At 45.1% G+C, this 17,408-nt stretch overlaps 2 protein-coding genes across 3 annotated transcripts; one reads left to right on the top strand and one right to left on the bottom strand.

Annotated features, from left to right (window-relative positions):
• Nucleotides 1-2,276: 2,276 nt before the first annotated feature.
• LOC126777175 (kelch-like protein 20) lies at nt 2,277-11,251 on the top strand. Of its 2 annotated transcripts, XM_050500127.1 has the most exons (8): nt 2,277-2,430; nt 2,711-2,788; nt 6,881-7,410; nt 7,483-7,641; nt 7,725-7,913; nt 7,994-8,801; nt 9,105-9,436; nt 10,328-11,251. In XM_050500127.1, the coding sequence occupies exons 2-8, from the start codon at nt 2,755-2,757 to the stop codon at nt 10,373-10,375; spliced, it is 2,100 nt and encodes a 699-aa protein (XP_050356084.1). In that variant the 5' UTR covers nt 2,277-2,430; nt 2,711-2,754; the 3' UTR covers nt 10,376-11,251. The 2 variants fall into 2 exon arrangements, with proteins under 2 accessions (XP_050356084.1, XP_050356085.1); XM_050500128.1 differs by lacking the exons at nt 2,277-2,430; nt 2,711-2,788 and adding an exon at nt 5,612-6,806.
• Nucleotides 11,252-11,732: 481 nt separating this feature from the next.
• Nucleotides 11,733-16,263, bottom strand: LOC126777164 (chondroitin sulfate synthase 2). The gene is made up of 11 exons (XM_050500111.1): nt 15,828-16,263; nt 15,297-15,647; nt 14,672-14,823; nt 14,454-14,606; nt 14,196-14,347; nt 13,943-14,048; nt 13,720-13,869; nt 13,453-13,653; nt 13,094-13,372; nt 12,626-12,809; nt 11,733-12,106 (listed from the first exon to the last, which is right to left on the bottom strand). Exons 1-11 carry the CDS (start codon nt 16,093-16,095, stop codon nt 11,787-11,789), a joined length of 2,316 nt encoding a protein of 771 aa, XP_050356068.1. The 5' UTR covers nt 16,096-16,263; the 3' UTR covers nt 11,733-11,786.
• Nucleotides 16,264-17,408: the final 1,145 nt, after the last annotated feature.

Genomic DNA, 17,408 nt, shown 5'->3' with positions numbered 1-17,408 from the left:
TTCTTCGGTTCGAGCTGTCTTAGCTGTTAGTGAAGTTAAAGACCTCGAAAAATTAGCTGCTATGGCCGACAAAGTGATGGAAACCTCTAGACCTGCAAATATTTCCGCGATTCAAACACCTGGTTCGAGTGATAACGCATTTATTTTAACTGAGATCGCTAAATTAAGCTTGCGCATACGTGATGCATGGAGATTAGGTCAAGGCCGAGAAATTTAAGCAATAGTATGCAAAAACGACACCGTTTAGTCTCGCGAGAGCGTAATACAATACGCCGTACGCCCGAAAGTGCTGATTGGCTATGTTATTATCATCATAGGTTTCATAGCCGCGCAAAGAAATGTATAGAGCCGTGTTCGTGGAAAAAAGACAAGAATTCGGGAAACTAGAAGTGGTGCCATCGCCGGCGGAGATATGCACCATCACTCCTTCTCACCACCTTTGTGTTATTGATAGTAAGAGTGGACTCAGATTTTTAGTGGACACTGGTGCGAACATTTCCGTGTTACCTTATATTAAGAAACTATTTAGTGATAATAAATGTGATAATTATAAACTATATGCCGCAAACGGTAGTGAAATAAAAACGTATGATAGTAAGACTCTAGATTTAGATTTTAATTTGCGCAGGTCTTACCGATGGACTTTTGTGATGGCCGACGTAAAGCAACCGATATTAGGTGCAGATTTTTTAGGTTATCATAAGTTATTAGTGGATATTGACAAAAGGAAATTAATAGACAAAGTTACTAATTTGTGTGTGATTGCTTCAGTGACATTAAATACTCAGCAATCAGTGAGAACTATTGACTATTCTAATGAATGTAGTGACTTATTAGCAGAGTTTCCTAATATAACGAAACCAATGTGTTTCAAAGAGACTCCATGCCATTCCGTTGTCCATTATATTGAGACGACAGGATCTCCTGTCTTTGAACGTCCGCGACCATCGGATAAATATGTCAAAGTAAAGTTCGAATTTCAGCGTATGATGGATATGGGACCTTGCAGGCCCTCTAAGAGCTGCTGGTCTAGTCCGTTGCATGTAGTTTTAAAGAAAAACGGCGAGTTACGACCATGTGGTGACTTTCGCCGTCTAAACAACATAACAAAGTCTGATAGATATCCCATACCCCGCATACAAGACTGCACTTACGTGCTAGCAGGAAAATTCGTGTTCTCCCGTCTCGACCTCCAACGAGCTTATCATAATATAGCAATTGCAGAACAAGACATCGAGAAGACGGCCATAACGACTCCTTCTGGACTATACGAATTCTTCTCTACGAATAATTTTTGTTTGGGTAATTAGATCACATTATATTTATATCCATGTTTTAGTTCAATATTTGTATTATTATTGTTATGTTTTTTTTATTATTCTTAGGACAAATAGTTGTATTAGATAGATAGACCAAATAATATTTACTATTGTTAAATGTTAAGTGTACCTAGCATAAGTATAGATTTATTTTATGTTATTATTGTTATTTAATTTAAGGTACTTAGCATTTTTAAGTTATTATTGTTCTGTTAAGTTTAGTTCAAGCCAGTGGTTCATTGTATTCCACAAAATATTTAGTTATCTGGTTTCTTATTAAATATGTAAAACTTTTAATTAAGTTCGAAAAGGACGTTCCTTCAGTACCGTCCTTGGTGGGCGGTATGTTCAAGATCAGATTACATTATGCCTAGTATTGTTTAGTTTACCTTCACGTCAATAGATGGCGTTAGATGTATTTTACATCGCGCTATAGGAATATTTTTTCTAAAGTACAATATAAGTTTTTGTAAATTCATAAAAAGAACAATTACACTACCTAACCAGCAGTACATACTCGGTGATTTTATTTTTGAAGTCTCACAGTACGAATACTACCGGGTAGCCCCAAACAATAACCATAACCAGTGTTGTTCTGAAACTTTATGTTACTTTACTAAAATATACAAGTGGAATTTATATATATTATTATATATAGCGCTCTCATTTTAAATTAATTTATTTTGGTTTGTCATTATTCATAGATTCAATTAATATAGTTTAAATCTGTGTCGTGTTTACTAGCTCCATCAATGTAAATCCTGCTAATGCATTCTAGCAATTTCAATGAATATTATTAAATAATTAAGCATGATTAATGTGAAACATAACATTGAAAAAAATAATCCAGAGATATCTGTTTAGAAGTAACAACCTCGAGCGACAAACAGGTTTGTTATTGTCAATGTCTATAGTACCTGCTTCTACTTTTTTAAACGTAACTCGTAAGAGCGAGTGGTTAGATGTTATTTATTGAGCAGCGTTTATGTGTCATTGTCAGTGTCAGAGTTTCAAAACAAGTCGCGTTGATCAACTAAACGGCGGTGTCGTTCTGTAGTCTGCACTGCGTAGCTTCCTGAGCGGATTGAAGGCTGATCGCCTGAGATAACGCGTAATATGTTTAATTAAATTGTGATGTGGAGCAGCGGGTGGGCCGCGGCGCGGGCGGTAGGCGTCGGAATGGGGCGAGCACAGGCCATGTGACTTGGCGACTCGATACTGCGCCGCGGCCTTCGCCGCCGCGTGCTCTAGTATAATCTTGTTAGCGAATGTTCGGGTGCGGACCGCCAACTGTCGAGTGCCGATGCACCGGGCGGCACCGCGGCCGTAGGCAGTGCGCGGGACCGAGACCCGAGCAGTGCGCTCACTGCTCTGTTGTGTGGTGTGTGCAGGACGCAGGTCGCAGGGCTACGGCGCTGTGCCGGCTTCCGGCGACATGAAGCCACAGGACGACTACAGAAATGGAGATGGTAAGTTGGCTGTGCTATAATTTAATAACATCGTTATTTATACATTTCAAAGTATTCATGTCATCAATCACAAGTAATTAAAACGCTGATAATTAAAGGCTATAAAAAAACATAGCTATTAATTTTGTAAAGTTTCTTTCAGATTTTCTGTTGGTACTTACTACTAGGGTAAACACTTTGACATATCATATTTGTGTCTCTATCAATGAGATAAATATGCAAAGTGATATATCAAGAAGCATTTGTGGAATGCTATGTAACACAAGTTCTCTTGTTAAATTTAAAATTCTTTAAATCTTTGCATATTCTATCTTCTATCTATCTTATTGTATGCATCCTAGTTATGTGAAAGCTTTTGAATTTGTTCTACCTTTTGTTCCTATAAAGTATGTTGTTATTGTTTTAGACTTGTTAAGTGTAGGGGAATAATATAACAACATAAAACATGACATGTCATTTAAACATATATATACAGTGAACTTATTCCAGAACAGAGGAGTTTCAATGTTTTAATGAGAAAAGTAATTAAACTTACTAAAAACATTCACATTGTGCATCTGCTGTCATAGATAGCCAGTGAAGTGGGAGATATCACAACAAAATTTATTATCATAGATCAATGTGTTTCCCTATCTCAGTACAAGGTTATTTTTTTTGTTCCGAGTACCTTATTTGTATAAGCATTTAATTCTTCCCTTGTTGCCGCATATATTTCCTATAATGAAATGCAGGCAAAAGTTTACATTATAGTAATTACAGTGCAACCTCAATATAACAAAACTCAAGGTAATTAAAAAATATTCATTATACGAAATAATTTGTTACAATGAGGTTTGTTGTATAGAGGTTAGGTTGGAATATGATTTGTTTTAACAAGGTAAAAAAAGTTGTTTGTTAACCTCAGCATTATGTAGATGCTCATCTGCTTACCCTGTTAAAGCGAACAATTTCTTGTGTCTGAACCTGTTAAGACATGAATTACTATTGTAGAATTAACTATAATTGATAGGATACATTATGTAAACTTATAGATTGAAAATTATTATTAAATAGGGGTCAATAATACTTTCTATCTATATAGTGTAATGATTAAAAATTCATTATAAAAAAAAATTTGATAAATGTGTTCATAATGTAAAGGTACTAGGGGATTTTGAAAATTTTGTTAAATCGAGAAATTTATTATGTTGAGGCTCTTTATATTAAGGTTACACTGTATTAAATTCTTGGTCTTCAGAGTGTTGGTCACATTATATGCTTGGCTTTAAAAAATATTACTAGTACTTAACTATTGCTGAGATCTCTAAGTACATATATTATGATAAGTTGTACGGTTTCCACAAATCCTCATTATATGTTAAATTTGTAGGCATCAATGTCATTGATAAAAAGGATATTTTGTTACTTATTTGCTAGTATTGGTTTGTAATCTTTGCAATTGATTTTGACGAGGTAATTCAGATAAATAGATAGGTAAATATTGGTAACATGCTTCTTATTACTTACCGACTATTTTATGTCCCTTTACACACATACAAGTTATAATTACTTTGAGAGATATTTAAGCAAATTATTCAGTTGAAAAGACTTGCATTAAACTATCATATTAATTAGAATGTCTGGGATATTACACAGACAGCTTATAAAATAAATTTTCTTATAAATTCATTGAAACAACATTTAATATAATCAAAACTATTGATTAGCAGTATAAAGTTTTAAAAGCAATCTTTGTTAATTTAATATGTATGATAAAACTTGTAGTTCATCTTCGAATATACAAATTTAATAAAAATAGATGTTATTATGTACTTGTTGAATTATCAGACCTTCCATGGAGTATGTCAGTGTGTATTACATAAAATAAACAAAACATTTCAAAAAATGTAGAGTAACTGATAGTTGAATTGGTTGCTACTATAAATTATATTGTACTCTTTGTAAGAGGCTACTTGAATAAAGTATATTTATATTCAGAAAGAGTAGTAAATTATACTTACTAAAATATAAAAGTGTAATTATGATATGATATACATAAAGGTTCATTTAATAAATTGTAATTGAGTGAAATAAATATCAACACAAAATTTTGTTGTTGCTTGTTATAAGAAATGGCTCTTCTGTTAGCGCGTTGGCGACATCCGGTCGACATCGGCTCCCGTCGAATGTTACCTACTCTTTCGGGCAGTGGAGGTACCTCGCGATGTATTTCCTTACATTGAATATAATTGGTTCATTTTTAGTTGTGATTGTTTTGGTACGCTGTGCGTTATATAATCGAAAGTAATTCAATCGATTTAAAATCCGCAAACAGGAAACCAACGTCGCATAAACAAGTCAAGGCTTTTGCAAAGTCAATTACAATATTAGCACGGTAACGTGACGCCCGCAACTCGAGCCGCTCTATCGCAACTTACTTCATTACTGATACTGACGTTCGTCGGCTGCAGCTTCAGCATCTCCGTCCATCCATTCGTGTCGAGTACTCTTTCGTTGATATTTAATATTAAGAGACAGAAGCGCGAGACTTTCATGCGTTGTTAGATATTTAAGATATTAAAATATTGTAGCCCCCTTTACGTTTAAGTATATGTCCATAAGTCTTATAACGTTTGTAGGACCTTATTTTTTGTCTTAAACGTGCTAGGAGGAATTATACTGAACGGGTCGATTGGACCATCTAAGATTATTTTAAAATGCAAAATTTAAAAATGCTTTGTTTGATTTGAATGTTTGTTTCTCCTCAAAAGGGAGAGGAGGCCTTAGCCCAGCAGTGGGACATTAACAGGATGTTACTGTTACTGTTGTTTGTCTTCTCCAAAATTCAAGTCATGTATGTTAATACAGTATAGTATACTTCTTATAATGTGTAAACAGGTTAAGTTGTGCATTAGTCAGACAGACAGGACATTGCAATTTATATATAATTATTTGCAAAATGCAATAGGTATTTAAATACCTATATTTTATACTACATACATATGTAGTTTGAAATCTCGAGAAACGACGTATTCGATGATGTAGGATGTAGGTATGTTTCCAAACTAGTCTTAATCTCGTATGGAAGTTCTTGGAGTAATACTGTTTTATAAGTCAAAGTATAAAAGATTAATTCAGTTTATTAGTCTGACGACTAATTTCGCGTGTTGGTTTGCGGTCGACCGAACTAGTCGTGGGCGGCAACAACGGGTGAGCCAATTGATGACAACATTCAGATGATTAGTCTTGAATTTCTTCGGCGTAGTACGTCTCACGCGTACAAGTGTTGCTCGAAACATTGATCGAGTCTCGATCGCAAGGACTCGGTTATAAAAATGTACACGAAATTCGATGGGAATAATAGAAGTTAAATTTACACGAGTCAAGCGTAGCTTCGAGCAGTTTACGAAGATAAACAATGTTTTTTTACGTAAACGACTCGAGTCACGATTCGATTCAATTACCGTCTGAAACTGTTTGTTTATGTTCCTCACTATTTATGATTCTAATATATTTCACGTTGTCTACAGTATAAGCCCACGTAGTATATCAATGGAATATCAGATAACGTTGCTTAATCGTAAGATAACAATAATCAAAAGTAAGGTTGTCATGTTGTTTATCGTTTTGTGGTCGTGTGATGTAAGAACAGTGCGCCTCCTCTTAAAACAGTTTTACGCTTGTCTATTTAACGTGCCGGTACATCTCGACAGTCATTTAAATTTCGGTTCGGTTATCAGCGTCGTGGTCGTTACGCGTGACGGGTCGCTAGTGGATAGCTCGCTGGAGTTGTAGTGCTCGCAATAGTGAGCTCGCGTCCCGCGTCTCATGCACAACCGGTTACACTTACTCATATAATAATACATAGTGTATTCACTTCTTATAATAATATTGTAGTTCGCTGTGCAATTACCTGCTATTTACTTATAATACGACCGTTTGTTATTTTCATTTGGTATTCGATATAAAATATACCTACTCAACTTTGGAGCAAGATAGCTCTTGGCCCAAATGACGTCTGTGCGATTCTCAGAGCGGGGTAACTAATAAATCATAAAAATATAATAACTTTTAAAGAAATAGAGAATCGTGAATAACGCGCTTTGTGGTCAGGCGGGGCGACATCAGCGGCGTCGAGGTCGGACGACAGCGAGGGTGAGGAGATCAGCGCACTCGAGCAGGAGTTGTCACTGGACGACCCCGAGGCGCCGGCGCGCGCGCTCGCCGCTCTCAACGCGCTGCGCAAGGCGCGTCAGCACTACGACGTCCTGCTGGCGGCGGCCGGCGAGGAGGTGGCCGCCCACCGCGCCGTGCTGGCCGCCATCTCTCCACGACTGCTCGCCGCGCTCGGCGCCGGCCCGCCCGCCGCCGCGCCCGAAACCTTGCGCGTGTCCGGCGTCGAAGCGGATGCGCTTCGCGAGCTCGTGGAGTACGCCTACACGGGCCGCCTACGCGTGCGCGACGCGGCGACGGCTCGACGGCTGTACCGCGCCGCGGCGAAACTGCGCGTGGAGCCGGCTCGTGCGCACCTCGCCGAGCGACTTATGCGCCGCCTCGCACCCCACGATTGTCTAGCATTGCGTGCTCTGCCGGATCTCGCCCCGCACCACAGAGCACAACTCGACACCTTCATAGCGCAGAACGTGAGTCCAGTTCGTTCGAGTGTAGCTATGATTATCGATATCTTACGAATTACGAAAACTTTTGTTTTTCAGTTCGACGAAATATGCGAGAGTGGTGCGTTAGCGGCGCTGCCATTGATTCGTATCGAGTTGTTACGGGAGACGAGTGCGGACGGTGGCGAGGAGGCTCCCGCGGCCGTCGCTGACGCCGCGCTGGCGTGGCTGCGGGACCATCACGCCGCAGACGTCGACGTAAGTCGGGAGTCACGACTACTCAATAGACATTTATGTATGGAGGAAAACGTCGGACAGAAAGAGGTCGTTTTTGCTTACAGTTGGAGGAGTTGTGCTCTCGGACTCATCTTCTATTTGTGGACGCCAAAGGTTCACTGCGCGACTGCGGCGAGCTGCCGGCGGCGCGCGGTGACGCCCCCGAGCTGCAGGAGTACCGCCGGGAGGCGCGCGAGCGGGAGCGCGGACAGCGGCGCCGAGACAAGCCGCCCGACCGCGCCGCCGACGACGAGGTATCGCCGCCGCCGTGCACGACAGGCGACTCGAGCAAGAAAAAGTGACACGCGGAAACTAAAATCTACGACTTGTGCAGGTCCTGGGCGAGAGCTCGGTTATAGCGGCTCGGGCCGGCGTCGGCGCCGGTGGAGGCGGAGCCGGCGCGGGCGTGACGCGTGCGGTGGTGGCGATTCGAGGAAGGCTGGCCGGAGCCCGAGTGGCGTGGCGTGTGGGAAACGCGGAGGGCCCGCGCGGGGGCAGGCTGGGAGGCACGCGGCCCGACGAGGCGCCGCCGGAGCCCGAGTGCGCGGGCGAGGTTCGCGCACACATGACGGTGGGGCGCTGCGCGGTTGGCGCGGCCGCGCTCGGCCAGCGACTCGTCGTCTGCGGCGGTTACGACCGCGCTCGCGTGCTTCGTGCCGCAGAGGCCTACGACCCGCAGACCAACTCGTGGTCGCCGCTACCAGATATGAAGCGGGCTCGCGCGCGCTTCCCCGCCGCCCGTCTCGGCAACTCGCTGTACGTGTTCGGGGGGTCGGACGGGCAGACCGAGCTGGACTCGGTCGATGTGTTCGAGGAGGACGCGGCGGGCGGCGGCTCGTGGCGGGCCCGCGCGCGCATGCCGCTGGCGCGCTCGCACGCGGCGGCGGCGGCGGACGAGGCGCGCGGGGCGCTGTACGTGGTGGGCGGCTGGGCCGGCGGCCGCAGCCTGCGCGCCGTGCACCGCTACTCGCCGGACGAGGACCGCTGGAGCGACGCGCCGGCGCTGGTGACGGGCCGCTCGCAGTGCGCCGGCGTCGTGTGGGAGGACGCGCTGTGGGTGTTCGGCGGCTGTGACGCCTGGAACTGTATCGCCTCCACCGAGATGCTGCCCCTCGACGGTCGCTCCTCCGCCTGGATCGAAGGTAACGATTTGTCCCTCTGATGTCGCTAATGCGCTCGGAGATCGGTGTGAAACGTGTACATTTACTGCACACGTTTCACACCGAGCGAGCGAGCGCGTCTCGGGCATTACGGTGTCATGACACGCGCTATCTCGTAGTGTCGGCACCTCGCCAATATTGGTGCTGCAAGTGCCCTCGGAACGACCGCGTCAAGTACCCTATGGACTCCGACGATGGCAGTCTTGTTTCACTTCCCGGGACATACGTTCGTGAAGTGCGCGGCACGACCCTATTCCCTCGCGGTGACAACACCCCCGTGCGCAGGGCCGCCGCTGGGCACGGCGCGGCGCTCGGTGGGCGCGGCCGTGTGGCGCGGGCTGGCCGTGGCGGCGGGCGGCTCGGCGGGCGCGGCGTCGCTGCGCGGCACGGCGCTGCTGGCGCGCGGCGCGGCGGCGTGGCGCGCGGGCCCCGCGCTGCGCCGCGCGCGCGCCGCGCCCGCGCTGGCCGCGCTGCACGACGTGCTGTACGCCGCCGGCGGCTTCTCGGGCAAGGAGTTCCTCGCCTGCGTCGAGTGCCTGTACGAGCCCGACGGCGAGTGGACCACGCTGTGCGCGCCGCCGCCGCCGTCGCGCGCGCTGCCCGCCGACGCCGGCCGGGTGAGTTCCGCGCCGGCCCGGAGCGCTCTCCTCCGGTGCTATATGAGACGTTGATCGGGTAGCTACGTCACGCAGCACTCGGCCTCCTGATTTCGTCTTTGAGCGATCGGATTCGATCGTGGGTTGATATGAATGGAAAGAGATCTCCCGGGGCTCCGGTTGGTGTGGGGGTCCCTCGAGGATCTATTCTTGATCCATTTATCTTCCTCATGTATATAAATGACTTGCCACATCTACTAAATAATAAATATGAGATAGTATTGTTTGCTGATGACTCTTCCTTAATTTTTAAAATAAAAAAGACGTTCTCAGTATATGGTGACGAGGTGAACAATGCTCTCTCTGAAAAAGTACTTTGGTTTAGTGCTAATAATTTACTGTTAAACAGTAAAAAGACAAAATGTATTAAATTTACTACTCCCAACGTGAAATTTGTAAAAACGGAAACTTTTAAATGGAGAAGCTTTAGATGCTGTACAAGCAACAGAATTTCTTAACATCACCATAGATTCTAAGCTCCAATAGGACCCCCATATTAATAAATTTGCAAATAGACCCTGGCAGAAAACTCAAAAATATTCAATTGCGAAAATAAAAGAATCGTTACGGAACGCTTGGGTGCTGAAGGATATTACACAACCAATTACTTTTTAAATGATTGCACACCTTAGGAATGAAACGATCGCCTCCAGGTATATTACTTATTGTAAAGGATGAGATTTAAAAAAAAAACCGCTGAGTTCCTTTCGCCGGCTCTTCTCAGGTCTGAGGTGCTTATTTCCAAACCGGTGGTAGATTTTTGTGTACACATATACAATAAGTAAGTGTAATGCTTCTATATTGAATAAAGATTTTGGCTGCAAGAATACTTACGACGTCGTCCGTCGGCAGGTCGAGGACGGTCCGCGGCAGAACGGCGAGCTGTCCCCGGAGGGCTAGCGGCGTCGTCGGCGGCCACGTGACGCGTGACGTGATATTGAGTAATTTTAATCTTGAGTATTATATTTAATGTGTATAAGATGTCTATAACGAACGTGCGAGCCGAGCGTCGTTTATACCTACCTCAAAATTATTCGTGCCTGTCGTCCGAGCGCTCCTCTCGAACCCTCGATGTACATTTTGACGATAAAGTGGGCGGGTCGGTCGCCGCCTGCGTGTCCGAACGTACTCGGCCGTCGGTCGGACTAACGCAACATTCCAGTCGGCACGGGACGCGGCGACCGCTCCGTCCCCTTTTATATTATGGGTATGTTATATATTTTTATTAGGAACAAATGTTCGTTTTTTAAAATAAGTATTCGTACTGAACAATATTTGCATTTTATTACTACGAAACTATTCCAGAGCGTCAGTGATTGTTGCACTGTGCTTATGCCTATTGCATGTTTACATTATATGATGTATTTTACAAACATACACTCGACGGAGCGCTGGTCGCACACGACACCGATACTCAGTGATTAATCGGCCATTGGTCCGTCGGCTGTAGTTGAGCTTCGAAAGGTAAGTTTGTTAAGTGCATCGTGACCGCTCCTGAGCGGTCGCTCCTTAGTTAATAAAAGACTCTAATTTTAATAGCGTCAGGTCGCCAGGTCGCTGCGACCTCCCCTAAAGTTGAAGTCGACGGTTCAACGAAACCTCGTGACGTGTCGTCTATTTGTTACAAGTCCGTTAGTGAAATATTTGTTACAATGATTCGTTGTTAGAGTTTAAAGAGATTGAGATATAATGGGGCGTCGCGGCGACGGCGGCCGCGCGTTGAGTTGCTTCCTGTACTATTGTTTACGTTTCATTTAATAAACGTGATTAAGATTTGCTGCGTGTTTTCTTATTATACCTGTACTTGCGATTATATACGACAAGAGTACTATACCAAAAATACTTGTCGCTGCGTTCGTAACTTATTGACACTTCGTAATTTATTACTCTTGTGTGCGTAGGTTATTTTAATTATAAATTTTTATAATAATCATCAACTCGTGTTTCACACCACCGTTGCTCCGTTTTTAATTATTCTAATCAGACTGCTTTTAGTATTTTTTGCTCCACATGTGTCAGTTTAGGTACTTTTTTGTGTAAAGATGAAACAGAAGTTAAATAAAATTACTTTATTTATTGTAGAGATAAAGTTTTTGAAACATTATTTGGTCAATTTTTAACATTTACCGATATAAGATTTAAGTTCTCCAAAAAAAATATGTCATTATAACAGGTCACGAGCGAAGTCCGATCGACACGAGATTCTGAGATTACAAAAATGATCAACTTCGAAACGGAATGAAATAAAAATCTGCCGAAAAGTACAAAACATTTTTATTTTTGCGATCACATATCACGTAATCGCGAGAGGTCAAGCGAGCTCGGCCTGCGTCTGCAGCAGCAGCTTGGCGAGCGAGTGTCGCGCGCCCAGCTGCAGGTCGGCGAACGCGCGCGCGCGCGAGCGGCGCAGGCAGGCGAGCGCGGGGGCGGCGGCGGCGGCGGCGGCGGCGGCTCCGTCGCGCGGGGGGCCGGCGGCGGCGGCGGCTCCGTCGCGCGGGGCGCAGGGCGCGGCGCGCGGCGCCAGCAGCAGCGCGGGCTCGGGCGCGCGCACGGCGCGCAGCGGCGCCGCGCTCAGCACGGCGGCCGCGCCCGGCGCCGCCGGCCCGCCGCGCGCCGCCCACGCCGCCAGCGCTGCGGGCCCAGGCACGCGATGTTAATCCCTATCAGAACTCGTATTCCACTCTCCCTGCCGGCCCGTATTTCTTTCGTGTACCTCGCGACTCGATTCCGAGTCGCGCCGACGACGGACGTCCGGCTAGTCGATTCGGTTAATCGACTATAGATGGGAGTTCCTTCTATGTGGTTCTTTCGTCCGCAAAAATTGGTTGTAATAAATAGGAATAGAATTATTAATTGAATCCATCCTAGGTGCAGTTACTGAATAATTAAATTAAATCTTTGTGGTTTTTTTTTTTATTTTCGTGGACAAGTTCGACCTATGTATGTATGTATTATGAAACGCATACCGAATTTAATCAAAATCTATTCAATCGTGAAAACGTAACGGACAGATACTTTCGCATTTATGATGTTTATAATTATAATATATGTCCAACATTGCGAATTCAAAAGTTAAACATAGAACATAGTGTCACTACGCTCTAATCGATTGCTAAATAACAATAAAATTCAAGTAAGTCGGGCGCTAACCGTCGTCGTAGTCGCGGCGCGTGGCGGCGAGCACGAGCGGCGCGGCGCGCGGCGCGAAGCGGCCCGCGTCGAGCGCCGCCCGCGCGCCGCGCGCGTCCGCGACCTGCGGGTGCGCGAACTGCGAGAAGCGCGCGAACGGCAGCGGCAGGAACCACTGCTCGCCCGCGATCGTGTTCATGCGCACCTGCCGCACCCGACGCTCGTGTTACACGACTCGACAAATGGATATAATATCATAATCATAGGATATTCGAAATTAAATCTTTTAACATTTTCTCAACGTTTATCAAACTGCAGTATCGTGATATCTCCTGTGACCTGGTGGACATTTTCGAAACCAAAAATGGTACTTAAAGTTCGCTCGAAGTAAAACTTTTATAACACTTGCATAAATATTATTAGTGGTAGCAATTCAAATATTCCTCGACGACATGAAGCAATATTGGAGGGCCCCGCCAGCGGTCGTACCCTATTGAGGAAATCCTCGGTGAACTCCATGTGCGGCAGCGACAGCAGAAACAGAGCGTCGCGCGAGAGGCGCGGTATCGCCGTCGTGAGAGCCACGCGCGCCGCGTACTGCTGCAGCTCCACCTCGCTCGCATCGGCTTCCACGGGACCGCGCGCAGCCAGTAGCACCTCCAGCTGAGCACCGCGGTGCTTCTCTCCCAGCGCTCGGAGAGCCTCACGCGCCGCCGCCAGCGCCGCGTCCTCCTCCGCAGACGGACTCTCGCTCGTCGGGACGACTACCTGCGATGTGACCAGTGCAGCTGTGATATTTGCGAAACTCCGGCGAGACGAGTCGACAGTCGAGAGCTCGGTGTACTCACGACGGTAAGGGCGGTGTTGGCGTCGCGCTGCAGACAAACGCTCTCGTAGCGGTGCAGGAAGGCGGGCAGCGCGGCCGCGTGCGGCACCGGCAGCGGCAGCAGCAGCAGCACGCGCGCGCTCTCCGTCACGTACCGCGCGGGCGCCAGGCGCGCCGCCCCCAGCGCTCGCGCCGCCTCCACCTGCACCAGCGCGCTCGAGCCCTGCACAGCGACGCGACACGTCAGCGGGCGCCGACCGTTCGCACGGGGAGGAGGTCGCGCACGCACCTCTGCGCGCGGCACGCGCAGCAGCATGCGGTACCGCAGAGCGCGCGGCGGCTCCCAGCACCAGGCGCCCTCCTCCAGCGCCACGGCGTCGGCCCCGTCGACCACGCCCCAGCGCCGCGCCGCCCACGCACGCACCTCCTCCACGATCATCTGCGCGGAGACGATAGGGTGTGTATTGCCACGAGGTGTGTGAAAGAACGCGTCCGATCGGAGCGGAACCCACGTCGACGGCCTCCTTGTACGCTGACGAGAGCGGCGCCAGCGCGCGGTGGTCGTCCGGCATGTACGCGTGCGTCAGGTTGAAGCGAGTCCAGCGCAGGTGATCGAACCTAAAAGAGATGAAATTAAATTAAATGAGGAATAGCTACGAGTAGAGAAACATGATGATAGGAGAAGGTCTCGCGTGTCGAGTTACAAACAGACTGCGGTCTAAATGCAAACGAATGGAACAAAAAGTAGTGTCTGTCGCGAGCGACCTGGAGGGCGGCGCGGCGGGCGCGAGCCCCGCGTCGTCGCGCAGCGCGGGCGGCCACGTCGCGTTGCGGAAGCCGCGCGGGTGGCGCCGCGCGCTGAGGGCGGCGCGCGCGCGCTCGCGGGCCGCCTCCGCCTGCGCGCGCTCGAGGTACACCTGCGGACGAATTATGTGAGGTTTCAATAAATATTACTCGTAAGTGAGATGCTGGCCGATTAAGTAACCATAGTGACGACTAGTATCGACTCAGTTGTTTTCTTACTCGCGATACGAAAGCATGCAGCTGGTAGAAGTGTTCGGGCTCCAGTGCAGGGTGCGCCACTACGGCGTCGGCAAGCTCGTCCACCAACGCTTTCTTCACGCCCCCGTCGGGTTCTGCGATACCCTCTATCGGCATGGACACGTAGCTCTCGCCCTGTCGAAGGCACATATTAAAGTATATCGGAGATGGCACATGAGAGTCAGGGTGGCAGCACCTACCTGCGCGGCAGAGGCACAGGGCAGGTGCGCGGCGTGCAGCACGCAGCGCCCGAGATTCTCGTGGTGGTGCGGCGAGTACGAATTGCGCACGCACCAGTCCAGCTCGCCGTGCACGGCGCGCAGCACCGAGTTAGACAGCAGGATGCCGCCCTCTAAACATAGTTTGCTATTCTACTGAAGTTGTTTGTTTATTGTAACTATTTGTACTAAGAGCTTATTATTTATACACTATTAAAAAAATAATTTCCTGGCTAAGTTGGTTTTGCTGGTTCTTCACTGGTCTATGGTGTGTATTTTGAAACGATAGTACAGGCTTTGACAGTCTCCGATTCAAATAAAATGATTGAAGAGAAAGAAGAAAAATTTTGTTTTTTGTTTAGTTTAGAAGAATGCGATAATTCTATTGTTTACAAATACAAAATCTATAAATTACAAAATTTTATTTTGACTATCAACAGAACCAAAACTACTGACTTTGTGAAACTGAAACTTGGAACATAGGTTTATTTCATAATGGAAGCATCTGTTAAGATAGGATATTTGGAAATTTCAACTTATAGAGTGGTAAGGGTAAGGTGTACAGTCTTTTAAATTCTGTCAAATTTTAAGTTTACAATTTACTCACCTAGAGTACAGTAATGTGTGTCGTCATTGGCAATTGTACCCATATAGATATCTTGACTGACACTTAATTTTGATACAAGCTCAGTCAGTCTGCGAGAATTTACAAATGATGTATCAGATACCAGAAAGAAGAAATCATATTCTTCTAAATAATTATCAGCGAGATATTTGAGTGCATGAAATGGTTTGAGCATTTCTCTTGTATCAGTGAAGCCAACAACATTTGCTCGACCTGGGGCAGCTTGCAAAGCACTTGCTGTGATAAAAAATCGAAGAGCCGGTTGAAGGCGTGCTGCGGTTTGGTTAAGAGCCGCTGCACGAGTTTCTAGAACATCTTCTGAACTAAGGACGCCTGGAATATGTAGAATGATTAATAATATATTGAATAAAATAAGCTAACTCTACAAAATTTACACTAAACACTATTTGCAAGATACAGATATAATAGGTATCAGTGACAAATATAACTAAACTATTTTATTTTTTTTCTAGAAACAGTAATTTAAGGTATATTTTATTAACTTCTACAAACCTGCAAGCAATCCCCCTCGCATACCCAGCTCAGTGCTATAATACCGCGGTCGTTGCACGCTGCGCCCTGCCTGGCCCGCGGGGCCCAGCGGACGTTCCTCGCGGTGTGGCTCAAACTCATCTGGCGCACCTACCGTCGCTGTTGGCTCGCAGGCTGTCACCTCTTCATCTAAAGGTATCGTCGCTAATGCTAGCCATAGGCCTATCCCTAACCCCACGAGAAAGTAAGAATTATGCTTAACTTGCGATACTACGTAGCGTGAAAACATTTTGTTTAATTGTACATAAAACAATTCACGTCGACATGCTTATAATATCAGATAGGGTTTGATAACGGTTAAGGGTTTTCTTTAATTATCAAATTGTTTCCAAGAATTAGTGCAGTAATAAAAAGTACGACATTTGACAGCACATAAGGAACTAGATTGTCAGTGTCAACTGTCAGTTCTGGCCTGAGTGATGACCAGCGTGTGACCAGTGTTGCCAATCATACGAAAGAAAAAAGATATATTGAAATCTTTCAATTTTCATAAAAATACAATAACATTAACTTCATTTTGTCGATATAAGAAGTCAATGTACCAACTAAAAATTCGACAATACCTTTTGTCATCGTTTATGAATGTTTGTTTTTACTCATTTTAAGAATATAATTGTATGTCTATGGTATGTAGCATACGCAAAAAATACACAAAAGGTAGCAACTTTTTATAAATTTTAATGCGTAATTTGTTTTCCTAAACTTATCAGCAAAATACTATTTATCCTAGGTGCAATCCCTTAAAAATATAGTTGGCACTTGGCATCACTGCTACGGACATTTAGACTTAATGAATCGCAATTCCGATTCTCTGGGTGAAAAATGAACCAGTCCTCCTGTCACCAGTAGAAGCAATAAGATGGGGTATAAGTAATATTTTTGATGAAAATAATAAATAAAATTAAAAAATATATTATAAATTATACCCAATATTGATAGTTGATACGACTGCCATGACATGTCTTACAGCCATCTAATACATGGAATTTAATTTGCCAATACTTGTATTAAACACAGTTGACAGCTTAGTTCATTTTTCATCATTCTTCAGTTAAAGATATTTAAAGGGTAACTAATTAGCAAAAACTCTAAAACACACGACCTAGTAAATAAACTGATTGTATTTTTGGTTGTTAAGTAAAATTAAATTGTTATTTGAAAGTCACGATGATTTTATAATGAGGATCGAGAAAGATTTTCGAATTAACGCCTTCAGAAATATTTTTTTTCTAATACTAGCTACTTATCGCGACTTCGTACGGGTAAAATAAATAATCGTACATTCGCTTATCGATATATTCGCTTATACAGTACAGTGTTATGAGCATAAAATAAAATATATACATATCGCTACGTATTTTCCATACACTAATTTAAATATCTCGTAATATTTGTAAAATTAATGGTGCGAATTGCAGTTTTACTATTAGCAATGTTTATCAATATTTATTTAAAATTAATAAACACATTAATCCTTATTCCACTTATTACATCTTAAAGTATACATCCTTATCAAAATTTAAAAAGATATAAAATATTTAT

This window comes from Nymphalis io, chromosome 22, assembly GCF_905147045.1.
Source record: "Nymphalis io chromosome 22, ilAglIoxx1.1, whole genome shotgun sequence".
In the NCBI taxonomy this organism is placed as follows: Eukaryota; Metazoa; Arthropoda; class Insecta; order Lepidoptera; family Nymphalidae; genus Nymphalis; species Nymphalis io.
This window is presented reverse-complemented; position numbering and strand designations above follow the sequence as displayed.

Coding starts and splice junctions, on each gene's coding strand:
- LOC126777175 (XM_050500127.1), top strand. CDS start 2,755: ATGAAGCCACAGGACGACTACAGAAATGGAGATG. Junction 7,642..7,724: donor ATCACGCCGCAGACGTCGAC/GTAAGTCGGGAG, acceptor TTTTGCTTACAG/TTGGAGGAGTTGTGCTCTCG. Junction 8,802..9,104: donor CTCCTCCGCCTGGATCGAAG/GTAACGATTTGT, acceptor CCCCGTGCGCAG/GGCCGCCGCTGGGCACGGCG.
- LOC126777164 (XM_050500111.1), bottom strand. CDS start 16,095: ATGTTTTCACGCTACGTAGTATCGCAAGTTAAGCATAATTCTTACTTT. Junction 14,049..14,195: donor CCCGCCGCGCCGCCCTCCAG/GTCGCTCGCGAC, acceptor CATCTCTTTTAG/GTTCGATCACCTGCGCTGGA. Junction 13,870..13,942: donor CGTACAAGGAGGCCGTCGAC/GTGGGTTCCGCT, acceptor GTCTCCGCGCAG/ATGATCGTGGAGGAGGTGCG.